At 47.7% G+C, this 24,750-nt stretch overlaps 1 protein-coding gene across 1 annotated transcript; it reads right to left on the bottom strand.

Moving 5' to 3' along the window:
• Positions 1-1,994: 1,994 nt before the first annotated feature.
• Positions 1,995-18,211, bottom strand: FLCN (folliculin). The gene is made up of 11 exons (XM_026650812.1): positions 17,849-18,211; positions 16,890-17,036; positions 14,388-14,609; positions 13,017-13,177; positions 12,072-12,163; positions 11,107-11,300; positions 8,091-8,204; positions 7,336-7,459; positions 5,827-5,958; positions 4,472-4,577; positions 1,995-3,542 (listed from the first exon to the last, which is right to left on the bottom strand). The coding sequence occupies exons 1-11, from the start codon at positions 18,095-18,097 to the stop codon at positions 3,341-3,343; spliced, it is 1,743 nt and encodes a 580-aa protein (XP_026506597.1). The 5' UTR covers positions 18,098-18,211; the 3' UTR covers positions 1,995-3,340.
• Between the last annotated feature and the right edge of the window lie 6,539 nt (positions 18,212-24,750).

The following is a 24,750-nucleotide window of genomic DNA, read 5'->3' as shown; positions in this document are numbered from 1 at the left end:
CCCCCCACCCCCCTGCTCCAGCCCGGTGAAAGTGAGTGAGGGTGGGGAAGAACGAGCTATGGACGGAGCAGGGATGGGGCCTCAGAGAAGGGGCAGGGCAGGGGTGTTTGGTTTTGAGTGATTAGAAAGGTGGTACCCTACACACCACCCTCCATAGGGGCTGGCCTGGGCCCACTGGGCCCCCACCCCCCCGTGAACATACCTCCTCGCTCCCCCGGGGGGGGGGGGGAGGAGCACGCCTCACAGTTTGGGTACCTCGATCTCGTTACTCCCCTCCCTGCAACCTGAGCTACTCCCCTGGCCCGCACACAGCCCCAGTTCAGTGGTCCCCAAACTTTTGAGGGTTGTGCCCCCCCCAACTTTCTGTGCCCCACACCCCATCTCCCCAGAGCCATGGCCCAGAGTGGGGCCACAGCTCCGCGAGGTGGGGGAGGGAACGGGACGTGGACAACACCAAGGGGTCCAAGGCTGCGGCTGCAGTTGGAGGTAGGGCTGGGGCCAGGAGCAGGACTTGGGGGGGGGGGGAGAAGAGCTGCCACCAGGGGCAATGGCTGGAGGCAGTGCAGCTGGGGGCAGGATAGGTCTGGGTGGAACACCCTCTTTGGGGCTGGAGGCAGTGCAGCTGGGGGCAGGATAGGTCTGGGTGGAACACCCTCTTTGGGGGCTGGCCTTGGCCTGCTGCACCCCCCCCCCCCAAACATTATGTCTTGCCTGGGGGGGCAGAGGGGGGAGGAACATGCCACACAGTTTGGAGACCTCTACCTAGTTACCCCACTCCCTACACCCTGAGCTACCCCACTGCCCATGCACAGCCCCTAGCTACCCACTCCCTGAGCTACCCCCTCTGCCTCCACGCAGGCCCTAGCTGCCCCACTCCCTGCACCCTGAGCTACCCCCTGCCCACACACAGCCCCCAACCCCTCCCTGCATCCCAGGTTACCCCCTTGCCCGAGCACAGTCACTAGATACCCCGTCCCTGTACCCGGAGTTAGTCCCCTAGCCCGCACACACCCGCCCTCCACCTGCCACCCTGAGATACCCACCTTGCCACAGAGGTCCTAGCTACCCTCCCTGAGCTATCCCCTGCCAGCCACACAATGCCCCTCTCTACTCTTCTCCTGTCATCTTGAGATACCCCCTCTGTGCTGCACACAGCCCCTAGCTACCCCCTCCCTGCACCCTGAGCTACACCCCTCACTTTACACAGCCCGTAGAGCCCCTCTGCCTGCACACCCCCCATTATAATTTTTGAGTGTGCCCCCTCCCGACTGGGTGGCCTGCGAAGGTGAGTCAGGGGTGGATGTGGTGCTCTCTCCCCAGGGCCCCACCCTGAGGAGCTGGCCCGGGCACTGCCCCCCCCAGTAGCCAAAGCATGGAGCCCCAGCACCCTGCAGGGCTAAAGCCCTTACTCCCCTCTCCCTTCAGCTTTGGTGAACATCAGTTAGAGGGAAAGATGTCGATTAATGACAGTGGTTCTCCCCACCCCATCCCCCATTAGTCAATTAACTCAGGCTAAGAACAATGTGTTGATTCCAGCTATAACTTCAGTGAGACCAGCAGTCCTGGCCGCATGCCTAGAGCTACAAGAATGTTGCTGATGTGAAAATTCTTGCATTTGCTGTATGTTTATGTTGATTGTGAACCTTGAAGTTAATCAAGCTGGTTGGTTTCTGAAATAACAGGATAATGATCTTTCCACTGGGTTGTGTACGCACTGGCTGTGTCATCTTCCTGGGAAGGCTGTGCAGAGTCAAGAACTTCTGAGCTGACAAATCGGTTGCTTGGGATTAAAACCAGTTGGGAATAACTGTTTCTTACAAACAAGAAGCAGAATTTAAGAAACAAAAAGACATAAGGTTCTGCAGTCCAAACCCTGGGAGCCAGTGCAAGAGAAGTCCCATGGTTAAATCGCTGCTCTTATGTCCAATCCAGTTTTAAAATACTTAAACATCAAGACAAATCAGGTTCTCTCCATTTTACAAAAATAGCTCTTATTGAGTTTTAATGCTTATTGCCATTTTTACAGACGTTATTGACAAAAATACCCAGGTACTAAATATACATAAAAACAGAACCTGCAGCCAGGTCTGAATATCAGCTCTGGTTCTTGTTAAAATGCGAACACATTGGTTCAACGGAATTACAACACATTTCCTTTGCCTTTTTTATTTTTAATTTCTATAGTCCTGTCAAGATTTCCAACAATAACCTAGGATAAAATTAGAAATACAGTAATTCCTTTACAGTAACATGTTCACTAAGAGCCAAAGTCAGTAGCTAAAAGATGCACAGATGGTGCTGCTCTTCTGGTGCATGCTCTCCTTGCCATGGTATTGGCAGACTAGTAGGACTTCAAACTGGCTACTTCAGGGTTTCACAGCGAGGGAGATTCTGTAAACTGGCTATTTCCTGCTTAACCACACACTAGCTGGAAGGTTAGGATACAGAGAGCAGTGGAGAAAGGTAAGAAGACCTTGTTCAGGATAAAGTACCCTCTCTGCTTGAAGTCTTACATCCTTAAACAAAAAATAAAAGGAACTTTGCCTACACATCATCATTCAGTGTGCGCTTTGAGACGATCCCTGTGTCACTTACAATTTTGAACAGTAGCAGATTTCTGGACCAAACCTAAAGCATAGTTTTAAAGTTAGGCTATTAAGAAGATGGAATGACATAAATCAAATAAGAGTCCTCCCCAATTCTCTGTTGTAGCATAAGTCATGAAGTTCTTCAGATCCAGCCAAATCTACTGAGGACGAAGTGGTTTTAAAAAGTAATGATAGGAGTGATCCATAACGAAGGTTAAGCTGTAGTAACCCCAGTCACATGGCCTAAGATTTTTTTGTTGCTTCTTTGCTCTCCTAATCTACGGAGATGTTAGGTGGGACCTACAGAGATTATGTACAAATTGTTTTTGTGTCTCTGGAGTCCCAAACATCAAGACGTCTATTTATGGCAACATCCAAGATAAAGTCCAGAGTTGCAGGAGTTCTGTCACCCCATTAGTGTTAAGGCTGGCACGAGGGCACTGACTGGTTTACTCTGGTTCCTTGAGTTACACTGAATTAGACTTCAATTTGCAGGCTAGGTTCAGAATGGAGTTGGGAGTCCGGAGCTCTGTCTGGAGGCAGAGTGCTGCCCTAATTACATGCACTCTTAGGAGCACAGTCTCACAGCAATTCAAAAGACTAAAACTAGAATTCTTAGAGTTAGTCTGAGGGCAGTAAGAGGTTCAATAGTGTTTCACTATTCACATGATGCGCATGCTGAAGGCTCAAAGAAAACTCTCTCGGTTCCTTGCGCGTATTCGAAGGCAGCAAGTGAGGCTAGGCATTCCTGGTTAGTTCCGAGACTCTGAAGAGGTTGGGCTGCGGACCGTCGACATCAGGTGTGACTTGTATGTCTTGCTCAGGCCAGTCATCCAGAACTTGAGGAGCTTGACATTGTCTTCCTCAGCAGCCCCCAGAATGCTCAGCAGTTTTTGAGTGTCCTCCTTGGGTCGACTGTCCACTTTGGTGAATTTAAAGAGGACCTTCACTTTACTGCAGAAACAAAAAATTCCTGTCACTAGCGATGCATTAGTACACATTATGTTTGAGATATAGGCATAGGCAGCACTGCAAGTTTCTCTTTCGTACCCAATATCCCATTCTGTGCAACAAGATGCTAATGAAGCATCAAGAGGAACATCCCAAAGGAGCTCCTCTTATGCGCAGAGGTTTGGAAAAAGGAATTGGACATAATTATTAGCCACTTCCAGTCCTGATAATATTTAGCAGTTCTGAATTTTCCTTTTGTCTTCTTTCCCATTTTAGCCTTTATGCCTTCCTCCATGCCACCCTGCACACTTGGAACAGCCTCCCACTGAATGTGCACATCCAACTCCCTCCTAGCTTTCAAATCATGCTAAAAACCACACTAGTGCCATGAATTATTTCACCCAATTGTTCGGTCTTCCATTGTAATCACTTGTGCCTTCACATGCAGCGCCTGTGGACAGCACCATGTTATCTGTTTGGCACAGTACCTGCTGTAGATCTTAGTGGACATTCAGAGCCCAATATACATTTGCAAAGTGCTTTGAAGATGGAGACAGCTCTTGAATCCTCCTGACACTTTTGGGAGGTAAGCAAGATTGGTCTTGTAGACAAGCATCACAATCGGGGAGATTGAGGCACAGAGATTAAAAGAGACTTGCCCAAGGCCACCGAGGGAGTTAGTATCAAACCTAGGATTAGAACTAGGGCTCCCTAGCTCCCAGTTCTGTGCTCAGATCATACTGCTCTCCAGAGAGCGGGGCTCAAAACTAACGTCAAAGGTCAACTGACTACTAACTGGTCCTGTATAAAGTGATGAACATCAAGTTGGTTATCCCACCAGTGTCTCCAGGAAACCCTTTGGAGAATCTTGATGGGATTACACTAACAAATATCTAAAGCTGTTTCACAGAAACAAAGCAGTTGCCTCTTACTTCATCCACTCCTCCTTCAGGCAGACAAGGCACTGATCCACAACGTCTACAGAAAGATTCTGGTTAGTCAGAGCAGCTTCGATCTTGTTCAAGATAGTAGGGCCAACTGCAAGCACAGGGAGAAGGGTCACAAGAGGAACAACAGATCATCCACTTTTAATGCCTTTATCAACCGTTAACATGGGATGCCTACGCTTGTCTAGGGCTCAGTGGACTACAGCTCAGGGGCACAGAATGCCTCTGGCCCCTTTCAACACTAGTTCCAGAGCATTAATCTGCATGCACTTTTCACCACTGCTCTGATTCGGTGCATTAAAGTAGTAACCTCCCTCTAAACAGAGCCACAGCATTGAACAATGGCAGCAAAGCTCATCTCAGTGAAGGCAGGGTTCTTAGGTGACTAATCAACCCAAATCCCTTCTTGAGCCGAGAAGAAATTCATGGGTGTTACAAGCTGCTCCCTCGCCTTCCACAATAGAACCAATGTTCTCAAAGAAGCCGTATGGAACTGTACATAGCTGGGGACCTGCAGCAGCTTCTGGAACGCAGTACGGTCTTCTTCTGCAGTGCTATTGAGAAATCCCTGTTTTAGCTCTTACACCCACATCCTTAAAGGAGTGGTGAGAGGAGAGAGGGGATCAGTCATGTGCCTACTCTTAGAGCCTATGAAAATAGCTCTTCTAAATTAAAAAAGGAGTGCTCTGAAAATACTGAATGCACGGTCTACAAAGGTGCCTTGAGGTCATACCCAGTCCAAATGACTGGGCCCACTTGGAAAGGGTAGTTTGTAGGTAAAATTAAGCTCTCAGCATGGGAGTATCAGACACTTTTTTTAAAAACCAGGTAAAGCTGAATTTAGTCCTTGTAGTTCACAGTCACAGGAAGTCCGTATCAGACACTGGAGCTAGATAATTTTATCGTTATCTGGCTGACTACCAGATTAGACTACACTCGCATGAGGTAAGGGAAATGACATGTTTCAGAGCGCAGAGTGTTCACCATGGATCAGGAAAGTATCTCCCTAGATACATTATTGTAGGCCAGGTGAGTTATAGAAGATTCTTCCTCTTCTCTGAAGAATATTAGACAACTTGCTGAGCTACTATGGCAAATCCTATATAATTAACAGCATTTTAACAGCCTGCTTATCTAGAGAAAAACAGGTTCTCCAATACCATATTTGTGTACTGACATGGCCTTGCATACAGACTTTCTTAGCAGCCAGAACACAAGAATAAGCCCACACAGGCAAATGCTGATGAAAGAATGCTAACACAGCTACAGATCGAGATTCTGTTCCGGCCACAATGGCCTAGGCCTCTCCTGACAGAGTTCCACCTTTCCAAAGCACCCACCTCGGTCTGCTGCCACAGGGCTCCCACTGGTGACCACAAACTCGTACTTGCTGAGGGGCTGCTCATCATCAAACAGGACTGGGTAGAGGCTGCACCGGGTGGCAGTGCGGACTTCCACAATGACAGCAAATTCTAGAGTGATGATAAACCCCCCAGCACATTAAAACCAACACTCTATATGAAAAATAATATATCAAAATATATATACTCTGTGCTTCAGAAGGGCTAATTTCCCCAAAGTGGAGGGAAATTGTGAGCGAAACTGATCAGGAGGAAAAGTTTAGACTGCAAAAATGTGAATGAAAATTGGGAGTTCTTTGAGAAGAATGTATTAGATGGCCAAAAAATCATGATTCCACATTCAAGAAAGAGGACAACTTTGGCTAAAAGCCCATTTGCTTCACTGACGAAGTGAAGGCAGCAATTTGAAATATAACAAATCGAAAAAAGTAATCTAGACGGCAATCAATATAAATTAGAAATTATGAAATGTAAAAAAGCTAAAGACATCGAGGGGAAATATGGCTGCAGGGCTAAAGACAAGAAGAAGAAGTTTTTAAACTATATTAGGAACAAAAGAAATCCTTTCAATGGCATAACATTACTAGATGGAAATGGTAACATTGTTAATGATGCAAAAAAGGCAGAAGCATTCAATACATATTTCTGTTCTGTATTCGGAAAGAAGCAGGATGATATAATCGCATCATATGGGGATGATAAAGTACTTTCCTGTCCATTAGTAATGAAGGAGGATGTTAAACATCTACCTAGGTAAGCATTTTTAAAATCAGCAGGTCCAGATAACTTGCACCTAAGAGTCCTAAAAGAGCTGGCTGGGGAGATCTCTGGCTTGCTGATGTTAACTTAATAAATCTTGGAAATATAATAGCAACCACCTGCACCCCCGCTGTAAAAAATTAATTTATAGTAAAAACCAACACCCAGCTCTGGCCAAGACTTTACTCCGTTCTCCGTCTTTTAAACCTTTTTCTCACTAAGGCTCTGATCGAACTTCCATTGAAGCCAATGGAAAGACTCCATTTGACTTGAGTGGGAGTTGGATTGGGCCCATACTGTTGCTGTATTTGTTTAGGATCCCCATTCAGAAAGGCTGACATAGCCCTCAGATGGGCAAAGTTTAAAACACCTCTAGGTTAATGTCTCACACAAACCCACCACACACAGCAGATTGTTACAGATTTGTGTGTGTGCATATAAACTGAGTGCCACTCTGGCTGGCTGCAGTGTTTGGTCCATATACAGCAGTATTAGCCTCTTATTAACCAGGAACTGGGATTTCTAGTCATTGAGCCCACTGCAAGCAATGATCATGCAATGTCCCTCAGCAACAGACCGGGTAAGGTCACTTGGAAAACAGCACAAAGGGGCACTGGTTCTAGCTCATTCAAGGATGCTGGGCTTTAGTTGATAAAGCTTTGCCTTCACAAGGTATTTTCTTTAACATGGACAACAGGGAGAGGAGCTGGTTCAGGAGCAGGCTCTTACCAGATGACAATATGTGGGGTGGGATATGCACATGGGGACTGAGCCCCAGGAAGTTACACCGATAGGCCTCCTCATAGCGGTCACTGTAGGGGATAATCCGAACACAGCCTACAGGCAACATGCTCTGCAGAAGGAAACAAACATGGCAAGAGAAGCTTTAGAACTAAATAGATATGGGCCCAGGTTCACGTCCAAGTTTCTGTCTCACTTGTCAGGCTAGGGGCACCTCAGAGGGCTGCTAAGGCAGCTTGCACTGATTCTGGGAGATGGAAGTATCTCACTTGGCTTGAGAGAGTCCCTTCAGACAATACAATGCTGAGCAGGGAACCACTCCCAGCCCTCCTTGGCTTAGAGGCTGAAGGGCTGCAATATGGAGCCTTCAAAGGGGAAAAAGTCTCCTAGAAACCCTTGGAATAAGAGAGGTAGTACCCTCTTTTTCAGTTCTACTCGGTGATGTTTTCTTCATTGCTCAGAAGAAGCCTGATTATTTCAAAGAGATCGGTTCTCTTGCTGCTGGTTGTTACACAATAGCAAGACACTAATTACCACAGGCCCTACATAAACAATAGAGGTGCTGGGTTTTTTTAATTTAAAGTTTTGGTAACAAAACAGCATTTTTTGTTTTAAACTCTAATAGAATTTGGAGCACATTCCCCACCAGATTATATTTTAAGAGGCAGATCAATTTGAGGGCCTAAACTATTAACCAACTATGCAAGAAGATGCAACAGGGAGATGAAGAAACAAGTTCTTACCCGTAGGATGTCAAAGGCAGACTGGACGAGATCTGCATCTCGTGCTTTCCAGATGACCTGGTTCCCCATTAATACGTGCCACGCCAGCATGCGGAAAGCTGATGCCCCCAGGACCTGAAACAAGATAATCCTGAGTTTACTTGGATATTTTACTACTTTCCTTCACCATTTTAATCCATCACAAGCATGTCTACAAAGCAGCCTTCCAGCCATGTTACCGATTACATATTGGAAATGCTAGTGAACTATTACCATTAAGTCTACTGCATACAGCACAAGTCTAAATATGTATTTTAGCGTTGGTGAAAGATGCTAGACTGACAGCCTGGTGGGGATCTTGTATTAATTTAGATGGAATATATGGGCTCAAAGAGTTAAAGGTGTTAATATGACCCTGTCTCTGTCCAACATTAAACAGTTGGAAACAAGGTTCAGGGTTTGGTATACAGAGACCTCAGCCTGCTTAATGCCATACCAAACACACGATTAAAAGTAATTTTTAACCTTCATTAAAGATACAGAAAAGAAGGAAAACAGTTAAAGGACTTGAAATGTAAAGTGTTAAGTAAGGCTTTATTTTAACAATATCCATTGTTCTCTCTCTTTCACTGCAAAGTGCCTTTAGAAGGAAAAAAACCTTGTTTGACAGTTTTTTAGATAGTATTAAAAATGGTGATAACTGTCTTTTGCAGGGGGTGGGGGGGGAGAGGAGGTAGTTAGTTATGGGCTGGAGTTGTTGTTATTGCTGTTGTCAACATCTCCTTTTGTTTCCTAGAAGACAAAACAAGAGAAACCTACACAAAAGGGGAAAGAAGAGAACACCACAAATAGAAAATGAAGCTTCAGCCTCTGGTGTTGACTTTCACTTGCAATCTCACTGCTGGAAAATAACCAGCACAGCACACAGTCTTATCAGCCACTCGGAGACCTGGAAAACTGGTACCAGCATCGGACTGTTTGGGGCATTACTTCTATTTGCCTTTCTGGTCACAAGCTGATAGCAGTATTGCGGTCTTAGCCAGGCTTTTATTAAATAGAACGCAAAAGGAGAGGGATAGGAAAGAAATGAGACGAGGAAGGAAAAGGGACACACAAGGAGTGAAGGGAGACAAAGTCTCACACCCCAGGGGGTGTTTGGGAGTCAGCTGGAGCCAGTGGAAGTGATGATGGCATCTGCGTTCCTCTCTCTGGCCCACTCTCGTCAGGTCTTTTGGGATCAGAACACCAACGGCCCAGTGGTGTTACGGTAGATCCGGGGATCCCAAGAGACAGTGGCATCCGTGCTGGTAAAACTGACTGTAGCGGTTGTTGTCAGACAGCTTTTTCTTCTGCTAATTTCCCCCAAACATCTTTCTTTTTAAGAGCCCCAAAAAAGCAGTGGGTGGAACAGCCAATCCCCTCATTATTTTGTTCAGCTATTAGGACTAATTTCTGACACACCAATTTTGGTCCATTGATTTCTGCTCCCACATTTTGCCAGGCACATTTTAACACAGTCCTTGAATTATTTCAGTAGGCCTTTTGATTTGGAATGAGTCTCCCGTTTGCCCCTTTTCCCCACCAACATTTGGTGTTATAGGTTATTGTGACATTTTACAAACTTTCACTCACTTTTTACTGTTGCACTCACAGTTAGGGTCAATTTATAGGCCCAATCATCATAGCATGACTTCAGCCCGCTGTCTCAGAGCAAGCACAGTAGCACATACTTCCCTGCCAACATTCCTGACCACAACCTAGGATGAAATTCAGTTCTAACCACAGGTAAGAGAACAGCTCAGTTCCCAGTGCCATTCATGCACTCCTTGGTCTCTCAGCTGAGGCTGCCAACAAGTGGGCCAATCCATGCCAACTGTGCTGGTGGTTTAGGCAAGACAGACACTTGCTCATTTGGAACAGGACTGAGACCTAACACTTCATACAGGCCAAACTGCCAATACATGACAACTTTCAGTCACTACTGACCTGTGCTGTGTTCATACTACTGGTCCGGGGATGAAAATGCCAAACCCCCGTTACCATTGCCCCGTTTGCCAACTTTGACAGGTGTGGAGAGCTGTGTGTTAATCTACAAACAATATTCATACCATTGTAAGTGACCTGATCAGTGAACTAAAGTTTCTGTACAACTGTGGAGGGTTATTATAATTTCTTCTATGAATGTATTGATCTAACTTAAGCGGGGGCTGTGGAAGCACAAACAGGAAAGCCCCACAATAGTCCTAGACAAGCAGCACTAAGCACAGGCCTGGAAGACAAAGGGGCAAGCTGTGAGCTTCGAGGATCCTGTCCCCAACGAGTTATGAGCCTTGTCTTGCCAGGCTGGGAGGCTAAAGACAAACAGTCTACATTCAAGAGCCTCTCTCAGGGAGACAGGCTGACAGACAGAGAGACTCAGGGGGGCGGGGGGGGGGGTGGTTTTAAAGAAATCTAGGGAAAAGCTAGACATACCTACAGTCTGCTTTATAATTTTTCAGAGGGCTTTTCTCTTAAATGTTTTAGTTTTAACTAAAGAATACTTTGCCGCTGTATTAAACCACTGGCATGGCTCTCAGAGGGAACAGAAGTGCAGGGCTGGACATAAATCAGGCCTGCTGAGGTAAATCATACCTGACACATAGGGGACTGCAACTCAGGGCCTGATCTGTGAGAGAACAGCGCAATTCCTCCCTGAAAGACAAGTGACGGCTAGATGCCGGAGACCTAGAGTGGACGCACTCAGACCAAGAGGAGTTAGAGATGCAGTTCACCTTAAAATCGTGACACCCCCCCATGCTTCAGATGCCAGACAGTTTTCAAGTTCTTTGCTGACTCCTGTTTGAGCAGCATTGCTGACATTCAGAGGTAGATAAAACAGGTACCAGGAAAGAAAAACGGAGTTTAGACCCCAGAAGAAAAGCATGTTTGTGTAAAAAACAAAACATGGCAGTAAGTAGACATTCTCTTCTGAAAAAAGGCTTTGCCGGCGCATAGGTCAGAAAGCACCCAGCCAAAGGCTCCAGTCCTCCTTTCCTACCTGTCTCATGTGCCTGAGGGACCGGAAGATGGACAGCCTTCTGGAAGCTACATTCCAGCTGCTGCAATCTGACATCAGAGATGTGTCCGTTGGGCATTTAGTTAGCTCCCGCCCTTCTACAACATCTGGCTGGGCAGAAGGCTTCTCTTCTTCTCCCTCTGAGCCATCCCAGCCTTCTGACTCTTCTTTCAGGTCTCCAAGAGAAGAGAAAGATCATTTGTTATGTTCCCTCCAGATACAACAACTGCCCCAGAGCTCAACTTCTGAACATCATCTAGTATCGTTTCACACTTGACTCGCTATGGCCAATTTTGGGAGGGAGGGGAGAAATGGGTGGGCCTTTTCATGATAGTAGTATTTGCAGCTTATTATGCAAGCTAAGGTAATAAGTAATCAAACCTCATGCTTCAGCGCAAAAAAAGACAACTTACTTCCTGACTCTTTGGTGTTCTCCCCAGATAGAACACTGCACAATTGGCCAAATACACTATGGAGCTTTCTGTATCCTTCCTTTGAAGGGACCAGCTGCTCCTTGAGGCAGGCTATGCAGATACTTGATTAGTTGGACTGATGAACTAAATCAGTGTGGGAAATCCATGTTTCTATATATTTAGGAAGTTTGTGAATAGTAAGAAAGGGGAAAGCCTCATGTCATGCAATAGTAACCTCTCTTGGCCAGCCAGACACATTAGGTACATCCCAGCTAAAAGGTACAGATATCATGGTAATGCGAGGCCAATATGCAAATAATGAATGCACACAGGGAGACCTTAAACCTCCACAGGACTTATTTTCACATCAGATTTCTTTCCACATGGGAGGACATGAGTCATTAGGCAAGTTGTATCACAGGACGACAGAGGCAAACAGTACTTATGCTGTGGATGCATTGAGCAGATGTTCACAGTTTTCCCATCCAAAGCATTCTGAAATGCTCTCCCTGCTCTAGAAGCTTGGAGACTCACCTGCAAGTTTTTCCATCTGAACTAGGGTGTCCTCTGTGGGAGCTCCCTCCAGAAGCTTCTCCGTGAGTCGGCTGCCACAGGCTTTCAAAAGCCTGGAGAAGTGAAGAGTGAGAGGGGAGGGGGGGAAAAAAATCAGCATTCATCAAGCCTGCTTGCTGGGGGCAGAGCTATCAGCATGAAACCTGGCAGAGTAAGCTTACCAAGAATCAGGCTACCACTGAGATGTGGTTCATTTGAGCTTTCCTTCAATTCCCCATTTTGTAACTACTAAAACTTTTCACAATGGACTGGGGCACCCAAGGGCATTGGAAAGAAAGTATGTTACTGCAGCATGCCAGCCTATTATACCCCTCCTAAAAAAACCCAAAACCATCACATCTCTAGGAGTACGCCACTCTCCACAGCATCTCTCCAGAGGAGTCTGATGTCCGAGTCTGGCATTGGCGTAGCTTACTGTGAAATTTCACTAACGCACATCCATTTGGCAGGGTAAAACATCTTATACTGTATAGCACAAGGTACCAGGGCATGGCAGAGTTAGACTGTTCAACACAACAGAGTTACTATTGTCACAAGTTAGGTGCGAGTTGGGGTGGGGTGGGAAAGAAGAGCTCTATTTCCTCCTTCCACTTTTGTCTGATGCTTTGCAGAGCCTCTCCCTCTAGATCAGGGAGGCTAATAAACATGGTTCCCACTGCAGCCTGCCAGTGCTGCTCCTGAGTCGGCCGGAACGTCTGCTGCAGAGCGATAGGAAAAGCAAGGGACCAAGAAGGCTGCTGCATCAACATGCCCAGTCCCTGCTAACTCTTGGGATAGAGCCCCACATAGTACTGGAATACCAACAACTTAGATGCTCACTCCATGTCCCCACTATTCTAGGATGCTGGGAAATGGCTCTGTTATTCCAACAGGTGGTATAGGCCCCAGAGACATAGAGGACATTACCAAGCAAAGGAGGTGTGCAGACATGCCCACAGGTTGTCATCGCTGGTCAGCGATGTCAGGGAACGGGCTGCATTACCATTCCTCTGGTGCAAAAAGGGGGTGAAGGCCGTATTCATGCGCTGGGCTCGCTGCGGGCACCCATACTGCTCAGCTTCAAACACCTGAGTTACAAAATAAAGACAGAGGACAACAGAAAAGACATTTAAGTAAATATGACACAGTGGAACAACTAGGCAGATGCACCTTGTTAACATGGAATAAAACCCTATTTCCCATCAGCTACAGAATCAAGCTGGCAATTCTTGGTCCATTGCTCTGTGCCTCTTTTCCCACCAGAAGGATGGACAAATTGAAAAATCTCCCTTTAGATCCAGGAAAGACGGAGAAAGAATGACATTATTACAGACAAGGCTTGATTGGGCTGGTATATGGCAGTTTGCCACACCGGCACCTCTCTCAAGCTGCTATTTTATTCTCCAGACCCTCAGCTTTAAAAGAAAGAAACAAATGGAAAAAAATAAAAAGTAATAAAGTCTCTAACATTTATGGTTGTGAAGAAACCTCAAAACAGAGTGTAACGGATGCAGAAATGTCTAAGTATGCAGCAACTGGGGGTACAATTTTCAAAAGCACCTTGTCCCACTGATTTCCAATGGGACTTAGGCACTTTTGAAAGTTGGATTTGGGAGCCTAAAGCACCTATAGTAAATTTTCTAAATCACTTAGCTCTGAAGGGTGTGAACTGCCCCATTCATTTCCAAGAGGCGTTATCTCAGATACCCAGCGATGACGGTTAACGTTAACATGTGAGAAAGAGAGAAGAACAGATCTGCCCAATTTCCTGTGGGAGACACCACACTTCGGTGCCACAAGTGGGTGGCATTTGGGAGCTATTTTGCCTACCCCAATTTGGAAGCAGCCAAGCCTAAGAAATCTAGCAGAGCCTCTAGGCATAGTTAAGCCCCACCAAGAAGGAACCAAGCGGAATCTGAGTGCTGCACAATCATATTTTGAACATCTGCACAGTCTACCATGAGTGGCCCTCATTCCAATGTCTCACATGGGGCGAGTTTATTTTGTGGGCAGAGCTTGGAGGTATACCACAATTCCCCTCTCTCCCCCGCAGTTCAACCCCTTCTTATAGGGCAACAAAAGAGATGGGATGGAGAAGATGTGTCTTCCCTCCTGAGGCATACAAAGCATGGGTCCATCCCTATGTGCCCCTTAATCCCAACATCACCACCTAAGTTTCCCTTACAGCTCTAGTTGCGTACATTACTCTTTACTTCTCTCCCAAACTGTTGAACACGCCCATCCCACTTACCCTTCTTTCTCTCACCTGTATTTGTGTTCTCTCTCGAGCAGACCCACCTTGAGTGCTTTTCCCTGAAGCTCATCAATGATGCCTCGGATCTTCACCAGCAGGAAAGGCCAGGAGTTGATGAGATAGATCCGGTCCATCATAATAGTGATGATGCTGTACCAGCGCTGGAAGCCACGCGCCAGGCTGTCCTTGATGAAGAAGGTGTGGCTGAACACAAAGCCATGCTGCTCATCCCCAAAGAAGATAGGGCCTTCACGTCCCGGGCAGACCTGGTGTGAAACGGACATAATAGAACACATTGGCTCAGCACATCACTTAACTGAAATTACATCGAGCTCTTCAAGCAAAGCTTTCCCACTTGTTAGGGTATTGCCTGCTGAGGTATGGGCAGCCCTTTCAGGAGAGCCACCCAACATATAAGGTCTGATAGATGGAGCCAAACATCTCCGCTGCTGCCCCACGTACCTGGCACAACCTTCAGGTTAACTGGAATTTAAGAATGCCACTGTATTCTGCTACAGCAAAATTGATTAAATGGATGCATGAGCTGGGGCAATCTCACCTTCTGTAAGGTTTTCCCTCCTTTTGTAAGAGGCTGTGTAAGTTTGTAAGTTATCGGTCCACAAAGGTCAAAAACAACATTTACTGATACCGAGCAACAGCCTGCAACATTACTACCGAGGTGGCTTATTTTGGAAATAAATAAGTAAAATAAATAGGGGCAAATACAAGAAAGTGAAAACACAGCTCTGAGATCACAAGTGCCTTTGCTTCAGGTGAAGAGTAGGCATCCCAACATTAGCAAAGGTTCTCTCCAGTAACAGATCAGATGATGGAGGGACAAAGCGGGTGAGGTAATCTCTCTTACTGGACCAACTTCTGTTGGTGAAAGAGACAAGCCTTTAAACTACACCAGTGGTCTCCAACCTTTTTATGCCCAAGATCACTCAGTGGTTTGAGCATTGGCCTGCTAAACCCAGGGTTGTGAGTTCAATCCTTGAGGGGGCCATTTGGGGATGGGGATGGGGGGGGGGGGGAAGAAATTGGGGATTGGTCCTGCTTTGAGCAGGGGGTTGGACTAGATGATTTCCTGAGGTCCCTTCCAACCCTGATATTCTATGATCACTTTTTGAATTTAAGGGCAACCCAGGATCTACCCCGCCCCTTCCCTGAGGCCCCGCCCCTTCCCAAAAGCCCCACCCCACTCACTCCATCCCACCCCCCATCGCTCGCTCTCCCTCACCCTCACTCACTTTCACCGGGCTGGGGCAGGGGGTTGGGGTTCAGGAGGGGGTGCGGGCTCTCGGCTGGGGCCGAGGGGTTTGCAGTGTGGGAGGGGGATCTGGGCTGAGCCTGGGGCAGCAGTTTGGGGGGCAAGAGAGGGTGAGGGGTGCAAGCTCTAGGAGTTTGGGTGCAGGAGGCGGCTCCGGGCTGGGGGACAGTGTTGGGGTGGAGGAGGGGGTATAGGGTGCTGGCTCAGGGGGGAGTTAGGGCTGGGGCAGGGGTACAAAGGGAGAACCCCTGCCCCCGCGGCCCTGCACTGGCCACTTCCGAGAGCGGCATGGGGCCAGGGTAGGCTGGGAGTCTGTCTTAGCGGCAGCCACTCTGCACCACCGGAGATCGCAATCGACTGGTCAATCCTAGAGGATCTCCCAGTCATAGAATCATAGAATATCAGGGTTGGAAGGGACCTCAGGAGGTCATCTAGTCCAACCCCCTGCTCAAAGCAGGACCAGTCCCCAACTAAATCATCCCAGCCAGGGCTTTGTCAAGCCTGACCTTAAAAACCTCTAAGGAAGGAGATTGTGATCGACCGGTTGGTGACACTGAACTACACAGAACTCTTCTTCAAGTGTGGGAAATGTACTCAAAAGTGTCACAGCTAGATATAAAGGTGGAACATTAGTTAACATGTATGCTAAAACACTTATGCTAGAGAGCATTCGAGGTGATCAGATGATGAAAATTAAAAATTAATTCATCATAGCTCTGAAATGACTGAAACTTTATATAAAAAACCTTTCAGGCCTTCTTTATGCATCATAAAGGGCAGAGACAAGTATTTTTTTCTTTTGCAGTCACCTTTAAAAATTCCTGCCAAATACTGAGACCCAGTGTCTTGCCTTGCCTTCCATCTCCAACCCCTTCCTGTGGCTGTGGAGGGGCTGACATCAGTGAAGTAGAGTCTTAGGCCTGGTCTACACTAACACCCCAATTCGATCTAAGGTACGCAACTTCAGCTACGTGAATAACGTAGCTGAAGTCGACATACCTTAGTTCGAATTTACCGCGGTTCAGACGCGGTCCACACGCGGCAGGCAGGCTCCCCCGTCGACTCCGCGGTACTCCTCTCGCTGAGGTGGAGTACCGCAGTCGACGGCGAGCACTTCCTGGTTCGACTTATCGCGTCCAGACCAGACGCGATAAATCGAACCCGGAAGTTCGATTGCCAGCCGTCGAACTACCGCGGTAGTGTAGACCTGGCCTTAGATCAGAAACAGCATACACGTTTATACACAGATTTTCTTCCTGCATTTCATATCACTTACCTCACAACTCAGGCTGCGGACACAGGCCTGACGCACAATGCTGAACAACTGCGGATGGTTTGGGTGCTGGTGGCTGACATATTTGATTGATGTCTCTGTGTCATGGCTGACATATCCAGGGTGTCCTGCTGCAAGAGAGCGGCAACCCTGACCACAGAAAGAAAAGGAAAATCTAATAGTAAAGTAGGACACAACGATCTAATGTACTTATATGTAGGCCACATTACCACAGCACCTGAATGACTAAATCTTCAGTATAGGTATCCTCACAACATCCCGGGGAGATAGGAAAGTATTTACAGACGGGGAACTGAGGCACCGAGAGGCTGAGTGACTCGCTCATGGTCAGGAAGTCTGTGGCACAGCAGGGACTTGAATCCAGGTCTCCCAAGTCCTAACCACTGGACCATCCTTCCTCTCCTACAGCCTCTTTCACAACTCACTCCCTCGCTGGATTTTGTATTTGACGCTGGCTGTGCAACTGGCCAAATCCAGCTGATGGTGGAAGCAACTGTGAATCCACTGACATACTGAAATCTGTCACCACTTCAGAGACACAAAGCACACTAGGAATAGCTTAATAAAAAAGGTACCAACAGTTAAGTGGAAGAGCACCAATGGGGACGGACAGACACACAGGTGAATACATCTTCCCTACAATTTTAACTGGATACAGAATTTTTTCCATTTCCTGTTTTATACTTTTACGTAAGTGTTGCTGCTGTTCATCGATGGTCAGGCTTTAACTACACGGATGGCTGCACGTCAGTGGTGTGCAAAACAATTCTAATCTAATCTAGAGTTTATAAGGGTTTCGGGATCCTTTGTTGTTACTGGCACTGTGCAAGTATAAGCCATTTTCCGTGCACTATTTTTTCTCCCAAACAATAACATGCCCGTCACTGAGAATCCCAAAGCCCATTAGTTCAGCAAAAGACACAGGGGGTCCATATACACACCTCACACATATCTGACTTCTTTGGCCCTGGACTACTAGAGTCAGCACTAGCACCTTCCGCTGGGCTGTGTGAGCGGATCCTGCTGCTCATCTGAATGCCACCTTCTTCGTCTTCTGCCTGCTCACTTTGCCCAGGGCTGTCTCCATTCCCTGCGCCTTGAGGAAGTGGCGAATGCAGCACCTCTGTACAAAAGAGGGTGCGAGGGCCATGGAGCTCACAGAAATGACAGAGGGCAACAATGGCGTTCATCGCGATAACTTAGCTGGCTCCTCAGCTCTCCTGCAGGTGAGGGAGGAAGGACCCAATATCAGTATAATAAACAGAAACCAAAATATTCCCCCATTCCAATCGGCACCAGCCCGGATCTTTCCACTCCGGAGAAGCTTGGAGTCAGGTTCAGCTCTGCGGCCAGGTCACTTCCGAAGGGGCCATGCAGGCTACAAGTCACAGGTCTCAGCTGGGCCCTTTTCTCTCTAGGCAAGTGGGCGAGTCTAGTGCAGGATTCTCAGACCTGAGCAGGGCAGGGCCAAGGCAGTGGAGGGTCCAACCCAGGGGGGCTTCCCCACGCTGCCCCCTGCCTCAGCCCGGACCTGCAGGGACACTTCTAAGGATCAGCCCCCCTCCCCCGCCAGCACCCAACTTCTCTGTCCCGGAAGCCAGTCTGGGCTACTCATGGGGCACCTGGCCCCTAGCCTGACCCCCAACTCCCCACATGGGGGCACCTCCCTCCCCCCTGCTGGGACCTGGCCTGACCTACCCCATAGGGGGCCCTTCCCCCGCCCCCAGGACCTGCCTGCCCACACTAGGACCTGGCCTGACAACCCTCCCCCCCCAGGGGGCACCCGCCCCCCAACAGAGACCTGGCCTAATCCCCCCCCCAGGGATACCTGCCCCCCCCCCAGGGACCCCCCCCCCCCCCCGGAGCCCTGGCCTAACCCCCCCCCCCCGGGATACCTGCCCCCCCCAGGGATACCTGCCCCCCCGCAGAGACCTGGCCTAATCCCCCCCCAGGGACATCTGCTCCCCCCACCTCCCGCTAGGACCGGACCGGACCGGACCGGACCGGACCGGGGACCCCCCCCCCCTCAGCGAGGGGAGGGGGCTGGACACTCACCCGGCAGCCTCCCCGAGACCCCTCCCGTCCCGTGCCTCAGGGCGCCTGACACTGACTGACGGCCCGAACCAACACCATTCCCGCGGGAGGGGGAGCGATCCAGCTGCCTGGCCTGCACCATGCGCGCTCGCCCGGCGGGAAGCGGGAGCGGCAGTGGGAGCGGGGCGGCGCGGGCAGACTGTAGCACTTCTCGGTCTCCCTCCTGTTCCCGTGTTTCCAGCCGCGGCCCTTCTATTTCCCCCCCCCCATGTCAGTGGTTCAGTCCGAGGCCATCCCGAAACACTGGCAGTGGGCTGCACCATTTCTTCGAGCCGGGGGGTGCGACTGTGAAGCCAGGGCCCTGTGTCTTTTCGCGCCAGGCGGGGCAGTGCGAAAAGGGGTTGAGCCAGCCAAGGACCGGGATGGGGTGAGGGAGCAACAGCCGGACTCGGGCTCAGGCTGTGGGTCTTAAGTAGCGTCGCCCCACAGCAGCAGGGAGATGGTACACTCCACCAGGGCTGGCCTGTGATACACAACTCGTGCGTGTGGGCGGGGCTGCGCTGCGCTGGGCGGGACTCGGGGCGGGGCCAGTCCCAGGGTTGCCCAGAGGGGGGCGCTGTGCAGGTCAGTCTGGGTGCAATGCTGGAGCAAGGTGGGTGGATGTAATTTGATTGGTAAAAATCTAGAGATCATAGTTCCCATGGTGTCACCTGCTGCTGCAGGAGAGAGAGGGGGACCAGCTGCCCCTCCCAGCTCTGGGGCCTCCAGGTTGGAAGAAATATTGGTGCTATGGAGTCATGAGAAATGGGTGAAGACGAATTGGGTATCCTGGCCCACGAACAACGGGGTGCCCGCCCTGCCAAACCTGGAACAGTTATGTAAAAACAATCACGAAAATGTTTTTTTTAAAAACAACATTTTTTTTAAATTATACTTTGACCCAGGCACCTCCAAACATGCAGCCCTCACAAAGTTCAAGGGTGGCTGTTGACCAACTGTATTTGTTAATGCACAGAACATGATACCTGGTTCATTTTTTGAATGTTACAGGCGACTATAAATGGAAGGAGTATTTCAAGTTGATTTCCCATCATTAAGGCTACCCTTTAGTCAGGGGTATTTTTAGTAAAAGCCAGGGACAGGTCACGGGCAATAAACAAAAATTCACAGCCTGTGACCTGTCCATGGCTTATACTATAAATACCCTGACTAAATCTTGGGGGACTGCTGCTGGAGGGGAGCCAGGGGGTTGCTGCTCGGGGAGTGCCCCTGGGGGCCGCTGCTTGGGGTGGGGGGGCAGTAGCACCCGCTGCCAGGAGCTGCTGAGCAGCATCTGCTCCGGCAGCCCCCTGGACCGCTGCTGGGGCCGGGGGGGAGTGGCGCTAGGGCCGGCACAGCCCCAGCTGCCAGGGGATGCACTGGGACCGCTGCCGGGGGACGCTGAGAAGCAGCTGCTCCGGCCGCCCCCAGGACAACTGCTGGGGGAGGGGGGCACCAGGGCCAGTGTGGCACCAACTGCCAGGGACCACCCGGGAACCGCTGCTGGGAGCTGCCGAGCTGCGGTTGCTCCCGCCGCCCCCGGGACCGCTGCTCATGTGGTCCCCAGTGCCAGCCACACCGGCTGCATGGGGCTGAAATGAAAATTATCTTGCATGCCGTCAATGTGACAGAGAGAGATGCTACTGAGCTCTGGATTTTTGCATAAGACACAGCTGTTCTAATGCTGTCTATGAGATTCTACCCAATTCAGTTCTGTTCTTGTGGCTGCTGCTGGGGAACAGAATCACTGTACATTCCAGAGATGTGTTCCTATCACTCGGACCGTTGAAAGCCACTGCACTGCAAGATACCCACGCCCCTTCAAGCTGTGATACTACTGGAAGGTTGGCTGGAAAGACCAAATAATCTTACTGGAAGGCACCTAATTCAGACTCGGAAGATCCTCTCTTCACTTGGAACATCTGAGACAATAACTAATAAGGTCATAAGTGTACTGGAGGCATTCATATGCCAAATTTACTATTTGAAGACCAACATTGTGACACTTGCAGAGCTATGTTGGTCAATATTTTGTAAGAAGCAGACAAATGGAGAAAAATTGCCACTGTCAAGGACTATTTATACTTGGTATCAAGAGGGTAAATTATCAAGCAATGGAATGGCCCCAAGATGATTGAGGGCATCCAAAACTAACCTCTCCTATTGGGCATGGATGGGTCTTGGAGGATATACTGATCACATCAGTTATGTGTGAAATACTATTTACTCCTACATCAGTCCTTCAGCTAATCAAATGCTTGTGCCAAAGACCAGGTGCTCACCTTTTCAGCAGCCTGCCTTATTGGAGATGTTTGAGTGTGGGATGGACAAAGATCAGTGTGACATGTCTAACAGTGGTGCCCTTGAGAAACCACACTGATGATATTTATCTATTTGATCTTGTATTTAGCTGGCATTCCCAGCACCTTTCCCAGACCTGAGGAGCTCTGTGTAAGCTCAAAAGCTTGTCTCTCACCAGCAGAAATTGGTCCAATAAAAGATATGACCTCACCCACCTTGTGTATCTAATATCCTGGGACTGACATGGCTACAACATTGCATTAACTTCTACATGTCAAGGCTAACTTCCCTAGGATTACCAAAGATCAGTGTCTTTTTTTGATATAAGCAATGCATCCCTGTGTTAAAAGTATGATTAAAAACAGTTGATTTTAAAACATTTTCTCAAATATATATCTACATAATTGATCTAGCCATGTCACATTTGGTGCCATCATGTTTGTGGGAGAAAGGGCTTTTGAACGAAACGATGTCCTCAGAAATGGGTTGAGTTGGGTATTATCAAAAATGTCCACCAACTGAAGGACCTGGATCTGGGAGGGATGGGGTGAGGGCAAAGAGCAAGTCCCCGTCTTGCCGCAGCTGGTGGCACTATTGAAATTATGATTCTGTAGATGTTTTTGAACCAAATGACACTCCCCTTACCTGTCAATCACTACTTGCCCATGGAATGAGATTTTACTACATTATGCGCCCAGCCGAATGCTCCCATTGAAGTTTATGCAACATAGGCTAGTGCTGATAACCAATGTTACAAGCCTTTACATATAAAACCACCACATGAGACTTCACATACACCAAACATAGGAATTTGCATTCTGGTTCATCAAATTCAGCATCCTGCCTCCAACAGTGGCCTGCTCCAGATGTTTGAGAGGAAGGCGTAGGAACCCCCCAATAGGCAAATGCCCGTGCACCAAGCATCTTCCATTTCTACTAGAGATGCAGCATGAACTTTGAGCCTTTGCCAATCACTATAGAAACTCCTGACTAAAGCACAATGCATCGTCAAGTGCACTGGAAGCTGTATAGTGTCACTCTAGACAGCATTACGGCTCTTGGACAGAGTTAACGTTGCTAAAAAATGGGGACCCCCCCCCCAAAGCTGTAATGTAGCCAATTCAAAGCCTCGGCTAACATCTCACTATTATAGGCGTAGTATATGTAAGACAAACTAAAAAGTTACACTTCTGTTTGTGATCTTTATTTTTCAATAGTACATTTAAACAACTTCTCAGGACTAACCTTCTCAGCCATTCTGGCCATGCAGCAAACCACATTTCCTAAGTTATACAGATAACCTATGACAACACAAGAAATGGGTCACAATTGTAGCCTAGTAAAAGGAGGGGAAAGGTGTGCAGAAAGAAGCAATTTTAGGCAGCAGCACCTGGGGCAATGGCAAGTATATTGCATGTGTGAAAAGCTCAGTGAACTGGTTATGCTGCAGTGCTCCTTAAAAATGGCACAAATATTACAGGAAGATATCCAGAAGCAACTTCTGGTCCTCTCTCAACTATTTCAACCTCTGTTAAACATCTGAATTAAAGGCCCCACCCTGTGGCTAGAAACTGTAGTTGCAAGATGGTTTAAGGAAAGGTATAGCTTACCCTCAAGAAATTGAAGTACAGTTGCAAACTAGATACACCAGTGTATTAGATTTATTTCACTGTACATGCATCTAATAGTTTGTGGATGCATCTTGTGGGCACTTATGACATGAAGATTGTGGCCACAGGATTTTTGAGATTTTAAATTCAGTTAAGTGTAGCATGCGGTGTTAAGTTTAATCATATGTTTTCCCCTAAAATAGTATTTAAATCCAGAAGGCTTAAGTGGTGGCAAAGCTTCCAGTCCCTCATTGGGGTCTGAACTGTTCTGCACCTTTCAATGACCAGGTCAGATGAAAGCAATGCAAGGAGTTAATTTGTGGAAAACCTACAAAACTTTATTTGCAAGAGTCCCAGAGGATGTACAGATGCCAGAACTGAGTCATCCTAGGCTGTGGTCACTCTTGTCCTACTTCAGCCCTTCCAACTGCCACTGTCTTGGGGCACTATGGCTCATGTTAGATGGTAAGCTCTAATGAGCTAGGATCTTGATTACAATTTTCAAAGCCAACTAGAGGATTTATCTACCCAGCTTCTGTCCGTTCCAATGAGAATGGTGTGGCTAAACCTGCCAGCTGGCTTTGAACATCTCAACACATCTTTTAAACATTTAGAACACTAAAATACTGTAGCATAAAACAAGGACTATATAACTTGGAAATTTTATAGGTGTTTACACACCACCCTTTAAACTTGCTCATGTGGCTTATTTGACCAGTTTGAGGACAAAAAAAGCAAATAATACAACTGTTAACAAGCAGCTGTATCAAATCAACTGCATGACTAACACTAGTTTGCTCAGTGGTACTATATTAAGCTAAGTCGTTTGTTGACAGTTATTTGAGACAAGTCCACAAAAGCACAAATAGGAACGGCTTAAAGTTGTATAGTTGAACGATCACTTAGAAAATAGATGAAGGTTGGTGGGGGGTTTTAAACTATTAAAATCCTTTGGTTATATTCACTTCCTATGCCATGTTTTTAATGATTCTTCTATGTAGAAGCTGAAGTTTGTGGTTAGCCATTTTCTGTATCTGTTGTGTAGTGACTGCACATAGTGAAGGACTCTTTCACAACCCAGTTTCACACTTGAACCTGCAGTGCTACCAATCTTTAAGATATTTCTAGAGCACCAAACAGGATTTAAATGCACATTCAGCATTTAAAATCACCGCAGGATTAAACAGGAGAGAAGGTTGGGAAGGAGCAAGGCCCAGATTTGTAAACATATTTAGGTGTAGCAGTGTTCAATGTAGAAGCCCAAATCCCATTTGGATTCAAGTGCATAAAGCCCTTTTGAAAATGAGATGTAGGCTCCTAACTCAGTTTAGGCATTGCAAGGCTGACTGCCATCATGTCCAAATGTCTTTAAAAATCTGAGTCTAAGACTTAAAATCACAAATCTTTACTAACTACAAGTGTGGCAAGGCAAATTATGAAAGACAAGGACTTGCTGTAAGGTTAGGTCTGAAAGCCGCCTTCAATATAGAAGCTGTTTTATGATGGGAAGCAGCACATCCAAGGATATGTCTACACAGGAAAAAAATATACCCTGCTGCAGTGAGTTTCAGAGCCCAGGTATATAGACTGGGTCCCATGCTAGAAACAGCTGTGCAGGTGTTCTGGTTGGGGCTGCTGAAGTCTACTGAGGGCGGTGGATTTCACAGCTCAAGCCGGAACATCTAGACAGCTATTTTTAGCGCTGTAGCATGAGCCCGAATCTATAGACCTGGGCTCTGAGATTTGCTGTTTAGGGGTTTTGTTTGTTCGTTCGGCTGGGTAGACATACAAAATAATGGAGCAAGCCGTTTGGGGAAACGGTTTTAAACACTCATACACCAGCTACAGACGAGCTTGCA

This window comes from Terrapene carolina, unplaced genomic scaffold (genome assembly GCF_002925995.2).
Source record: "Terrapene carolina triunguis isolate 2854851 unplaced genomic scaffold, T_m_triunguis-2.0 Scaffold93, whole genome shotgun sequence".
Lineage (NCBI taxonomy): Eukaryota > Metazoa > Chordata > Testudines > Emydidae > Terrapene > Terrapene triunguis.
This window is presented reverse-complemented; position numbering and strand designations above follow the sequence as displayed.

Bases quoted from the DNA above. Each gene is read 5' to 3' on its own strand.
- FLCN (XM_026650812.1), bottom strand. From the start codon at position 18,097: ATGAACGCCATTGTTGCCCTCTGTCATTTCTGTGAGCTCCATGGCCCT. The intron at 12,164-13,016 runs GTAATGTCCTCT...TCACTTCTCCAG, and splicing joins CTGCACACCTCCTTTGCTTG to GCTTTTGAAAGCCTGTGGCA. The intron at 5,959-7,335 runs GTAAGAGCCTGC...TCATCACTCTAG, and splicing joins ACCCCACATATTGTCATCTG to AATTTGCTGTCATTGTGGAA.